Here is a 5,800-nt window from a genome sequence, read left to right on the forward strand (position 1 = left end):
CTGGGGAAGAGGTTCTGGTCGGGCTCGGCATCAGTACTGCGACCCCGGCACATATGTGGCTAGTCTTGATTTTAAGTCCTCTTTTCTTTTCCTTGTCCGTGACCGGTTTTATTTGTGCTGTTGAATTTCAGAAATGCAAACGCAGTCGAAGCTGGAGAAGGTGAGGCAAGGGGCCTTTGGCAGGGGCCAGGGCCAGTAGGGCCAGAAGAGGAAGGCCCCCGAGATTTCCAGTCCTGCACCAACCAAGGACATACCGCCCCCAAGGACAAGCCAACAATGAGGCTTGTCGGCCCCTATGGCCAGGGAGCGGGGACACCTAGGCCGGGCGACACATCTACCGGAGTCCGCCCCACCCCTGGGAGGTCTGGGGACAATGTTTTCCGGCCCAACTGGGCCGTTCAGAAGAGCGACACCGGCCTGGGTGACAGCCGTGTTGCCAGGGAGATCATTACCAAGGGCCAACTGAGCCAGGATCAGCTGCAGGTTCTTAACGAGCCTCCGGATGCGGCCGATGAGGCCATTTTCTCCTCGCTCTATCAAATCGATGTGTACTATCACAACTTACGCGAGAAGAGTCGGAAGTTCTCTTCCGCAATTACCAAGTCCGAGGAGGAGAACGGCAAGTTGATCCAGGAGGCGGCTGAGCTCAATAGGTCTATCCAGGAGAGGGACGACGAGATAAAAAGACTCAAGTCCGAGAATCCTGCCCAGTTGGAGAAGGCCGCCGCCGCCCTCGAATCGTAGAGAGGGAGAGCCCGGGAGAGGCAGATAGCGGCCGTGGCGGATGCCGTGCAGAAAAAGAAGGACGAGCTAATTAGCTTATCCACGAATTCGTACAAGTTGGGGTTTATGGATTGCCTTGAGCAGGTCAAGGGGTCCAACCCGAACGTCGTTCTCACGGGCCTCGTCCTTCCTGACCCGCCGGCAGGTCAGGGAGAGGATGGGTAGGATGCCGCGGCGGGGGGTCCTTCGCATTAGGGTAGCTATGGGGTGCCTTGAGCTACCCGTTCTTCCTTTTTGGCAGTTCACTGATTCTTTTTGTGATGGCCCTTGGGAGGCGCTACTTTTTGTAATGGCCCTTCGAGGCCCACCCTTTTATGAATAGAAGTTGCATTTCGCCGTCCACTGTTTCCGCTCATGTCTGCCTTTGGCTAATTATTGATTAACTCAACCTTGTGGGCCAGTAATACTTGTAAAACAGTTCGTTTTCGAGCAGAACGGCACTTCGGGCAGGCATCCAAGTCTTTGTAGAGATGAACCGGGGTGAACCAAGCAGTGAGTACCCACGTTCTGGTGAACTGGGTTTCCGAGTGGGTTTGGTTTTCTGCCCGGGCCCTTTCCTGACCAGGAGTGCGCTCCCGGTCTTTGAGAAGACGGGCTGGGGCGAAACAAGCGGCGAGTACCAAGTTTTAGGGAACTGGGTTTCCGAGTAGGTTTGGTTTTGCTGCCCGGGCTCGTTCCTGACCAGGAGTGTGCACCCGGTCTTTGCGGAGACTGGCTGGGGCGAACCAAGCAGCGAGTACCCAAGTTTTAGTGAATTGGGTTTCCGAGTGGGTTTGGTTTTTCTGCTCGGGGCCCGTTCCTGACCAGGAGTGCGCTCCCGATCTTTGCGGAGACGGGCTGGGGCGAACCAAGCAGCGAGTACCCAAGTTTTAGTAAACTGCATTTCCGAGTGGGTGTGGTTTTTCTGCCCAGGCCCGTTCCTGACCAGGAGTGCGCTCCCGGTCTTTGCGGAGACAGGCTGGGGCAAACCAAGCAGTGAGTACCCAAATTTTAGTGAACTGGGTTTCCGAGTAGGTTTGGTTTTTCTGCCCGGGCTCATTCCTGACCAGAAGTGCGCTCCCGGTCTTTGTGGAGACAGGCTGGGGCGAACCAAGCAGCGAGTACCCAAGTTTTAGTGAACTGCGTTTCTGAGATGGTTTGCTCGGAGATTTACAAAGAAACATTATCTTCCTTATCATTCATATTCGAGCGCTTACAATGGCATTCGCTTTTGTGCCAAGTGACCATCTATTGATAGTATTTTCGGAGTTTCTTTGAATTCCAGGCATGAGGTAGTAGGTGCTCCCCAAGCGTTTCCAACTTATAACTCCCGGGGCGAATCACCTCTTTCACTCGGTACGGCCCCTCCCAGGTCGGGGAGAGTTTTCCGACCTTCTTCCTTTGGGAGATAGCAGCTTTCCTTAGGACTAGATCCCCTGCTCGGAATTCTCTGGGGCGTATCTTCGAATCATGATAGTTGGACACTTTCTATTTGTAGGTCGCGACCCTGATTCGGGACTCTTCCCGGGCTTCTTCCAGCAAGTCGAGATTTGCGCGGAGCCCATCTCCATTGAGCTGTTCATTGAAGTTGGTGACTCTGGAAGACGGAGCGCCCACATCAACGGGTATTACGGCCTCCGTCCCAAAGGACAAGTTGAATGGTGATTCCCCTGTCGATGTGCGTGGGGTGGTACGATACGCCCATAGGACGTGATAAAGTTCGTCTGCCCACCGGCCTGCCTTTTCGTCCAGCCTCTTTTTGATCCACTGAAGTAGGATTCTGTTCGTTACTTCGGTCTGCCCATTCGTCTGAGGGTGTGCCACTGAAGTAAATCTCTGTTCGATCTTCAAGTCAGAGCAGAATCTTCGAAAATTTCGGCAGTCGAACTGTCTACAGTTGTCCGTTATCAAGACGCGGGGTATCCTGAATATGCAAACAACCGACTTCCAGAAGAAGGTTTGCACGTTTTGGTCTGTGATCTGAGCCAGAGGTTCGGCCTCCACCCACTTAGTAAAATAGTCAATGGCCACCACGACGAACTCGCTTCTTCCGGAGGTTGGTGGAAAGGGGCCCAAGATGTCCATCCCCCATACTGCGAAAGGGAGTGGGCTGATGATCGGGGCCATGGATACAGCAGGTTGGTGGACGGTGGGAGAGAACTTTTGGCATCTCTCGCACTTTTTGACCAGGTCCAGAGCGTCTTGCCTTAAGGTTGGCCAGTACAGGCCTCTCAGCAGTACTTTGATTGCCAGGGCCTTGCCCCCTAGATGTTCTCCACAAATCCCTTCGTGCGTCTCTTGTAGGGCGTATGTGGAGTTGCCTGGCCGGAGGCACTTTAGGTATGGGAGGGTGTACGACCTTTTGTACAGGCTCTCACCATCGAGGAAAAATCGGGCTGTTCACTGTACCACTTTGCGGGCTTCCTTCTTCACTTCGGGAAGCTTCCCGCTACGTAGGTATTCAATGATTTCGTCCATGCAGCAAGGCTCGCGCTCGACCTGCATTACCTCGACGGCCTCATTTTCGATACTAGATTTCTGCAAAAATTCCATACATATACTTCCGAGAGTGGTGTAACCGGATGTTGCCAGCTTAGATAGCACATCTGCCTTTACATTTTTCGTTCTAGGGATCCTGACGACCTCGAAGTCTTTGACTTTACTGGCCAACTGGCGGACCTTGGAGAGATATTTAATCATGCGCTCGTCGTGGGCTTCATAGACTCCTTGGATCTGGTTCGCAACTAGCTGGGAGTCGCAGTACACCTTCAGTCTTTGGGCGTTGGTCTGGACTGCTAAGTTCATTCCGACGATGAGGGCCTCATATTCTGCCTCATTGTTGGACGCACGAAATCCGAACCTTAGGACGTAATTCAGAACGAAGTTGTCAGGCCCGGTGAGAATCAAACCGGCTCCACAGCCTCCCTTGTTTGAAGATCCGTCCACATATATTTCCCAAAGTAGTTCGATGGTCGATGTATCCTGGTCTGCCGGTACGGGGACGATTTCTATTCTTAATGGTTCAGTCTCGGGTTCTGTTCGTTCCCCAGTTGTAGTTACCTTCTCCACAACCGGGGTTTGGACAGTTTCAGATTCGGTGCTCTGCTGGGGGACAGTGCATTCAGCCACGAGTCTGCCAGCACTTGAGCTTTTATTGCTGGCCTAGGTAGATACTGGATATCAAATTCGCTCAGCTCCATGGCCCATTTTAAAAGACGCCCCGAGGTGTCCGGTCTGTGGAGAACTTGCCTGAGCGGCTGATCGGTCAGGACCTTTATTGTGTGGGCTTGAAGATACGGCCTCACTTTTCTGGCCGCCATGATCAGGGCGTACGCCAGTTTCTCAACCCGCTAGTACCTGATCTCAGCATCACATAGGACCTTGCTGACATAGTAGATTGGTTTCTGCTGGTTGCGCTCCTCTCGAATTAGCACTGCTGCCAGTGCCATGGGGCCTATGGACAGGTACAGAAGCAGCTCCTCTCCCGGCTCTGGGTTTGTCAACAGCGGTGGGGAGGACAAGTACTTCTTCAACTCCTCGAATGCGGCTTGGCACTCCTTTGTCCAGGGTGCTGTCTTAATTCCTTTGACGGTGTTGAAGAAGGGCAGACATCTCTCGGCGGACTTTGAGATGAAGCGCCCCAGTGCGGCCACCATCCCGGTTAGCCGCCGTACTTCTCTAATGGTCTTTGGTGGAGTGAGCTCCACCACGGCTTTGATCTTTTCCGGATTGGCTTCTATCCCTCTCCGGCTTACCATGAATCCCAGTAATTTTCCCGCGCTGACACCGAAAGTGCATTTGGTGGGGTTGAGCTTCATGCTATGCTCCCTTAGGACTTGGAATGTCTCTTTCAGGTCAGAGACATGATCTTGTGAGCTTTGAATTTTGACCAACATGTCATCCACATAGACTTCCATGTTGCGGCCAATTTGTTTCTTGAAGAGCTTGTTGACGAGCCTCTAATAGGTGGCCCCGGCATTCTTTAGGCCGAAAGGCATGACGCGGTAACAGTATGTTCCCTGATCTGTTATGAAGGAGGTATTTGGTATATCTGATTCATACATTCTGATTTAGTTGTATCAGGAGAAGGCATCCATGAAGCTCAGCAGTTCGTGACCTGCGGTGGCGTCTATCAGCTGATCAATTTTCGGGAGCGGATAGCTGTCCTTGGGACAGGTTTTGTTCAGATCGGTGAAATCGACGTAGGTCCTTCACTTCTCATTGGCTTTCTTTACCAGTACCACGTTCGCCAGCCAATCCGGATATTGGATTTCTTGAATGAAGTCAGCCCTCAAGAGCCTCTCTACCTCTTCCTTGATCGCCTGCCGCCTTCCCAAGGCAAAATGTCTCCGCTTTTGTTTCATAGGCCTACAGGTGGGGTCAACACCGAGTCTGTGCGTGCTGACCTACGGGTTGATGCCGGGCATGTCTGCGGGAGCCCCTGCGAAGACATCTGCGTTGTCTGGGAGAAACTAGGTGAGGTTCTGCCGGGTGCAAATGTCTAGAGAGGAGCTGATTTGTATGACCTTCTCACCATTGTTATTGAACAGGGGAATGGAGATGAGGTCTTCAGCGGATTCATTCATTCGGGCTTCATCTCCTAGATCAAGTAGCTCAATTGGTAGCGATTCCGATGCATTTTTGCCTTTGAGTGCCATGGCATAGCACTCTCTAGAATGTGGTTGATCTCCTCTAACCTCACCCACGCCGTTTGGTATTATAAACTTCATCTTCTGGTGATATGCTGAGGCTACGGCGCGGATGAGGTTCTGGCCGGGTTGTCCCCAGATAGCGTTGTAGACCGAGGTGGTCCTCACTACCAAGAAGTTGATCATCGCGAAGGCTTGACAGGGCGGCTCCCTGACGAGGACTGAGAGTTCAATCTGCCCTTCTACTTTCACGATCTCTCCCGAGAAACCGAACAGGTCGGAGTTCGCTGGCCTCAACCGGTCGTCTCCTATCATCATTTGCTTAAAAACATGATAGTATAGGATATCGGCTGAACTTCCGTTGTTGACAAGGATTTTTTCAGCTCCCA

General features: G+C 52.4%; 1 protein-coding gene across 1 annotated transcript; it reads right to left on the bottom strand.

Annotated features, from left to right (window-relative positions):
• Positions 1–3,162: 3,162 nt before the first annotated feature.
• LOC143857093 (uncharacterized) lies at positions 3,163–4,580 on the bottom strand. Its single transcript, XM_077367366.1, has 2 exons — positions 4,120–4,580; positions 3,163–3,895 (listed from the first exon to the last, which is right to left on the bottom strand). Exons 1-2 carry the CDS (start codon positions 4,578–4,580, stop codon positions 3,163–3,165), a joined length of 1,194 nt encoding a protein of 397 aa, XP_077223481.1.
• Between the last annotated feature and the right edge of the window lie 1,220 nt (positions 4,581–5,800).

Source organism: Tasmannia lanceolata, unplaced genomic scaffold (assembly GCF_043159265.1).
Source record: "Tasmannia lanceolata isolate RefF3 unplaced genomic scaffold, GAP_Taslan_0.1 ptg000024l, whole genome shotgun sequence".
NCBI classification, from domain to species: Eukaryota; Viridiplantae; Streptophyta; class Magnoliopsida; order Canellales; family Winteraceae; genus Tasmannia; species Tasmannia lanceolata.

What these genes read in the sequence shown, in the direction of transcription:
- LOC143857093 (XM_077367366.1), bottom strand. Translation starts at nt 4,580, where the DNA reads ATGAAGCTCAACCCCACCAAATGCACTTTCGGTGTCAGCGCGGGAAAA. An exon ending in CTATGTGATGCTGAGATCAG is followed by an intron (nt 3,896 to 4,119) that starts GTACTAGCGGGT and finishes AAGTGCTGGCAG; the next exon opens with ACTCGTGGCTGAATGCACTG.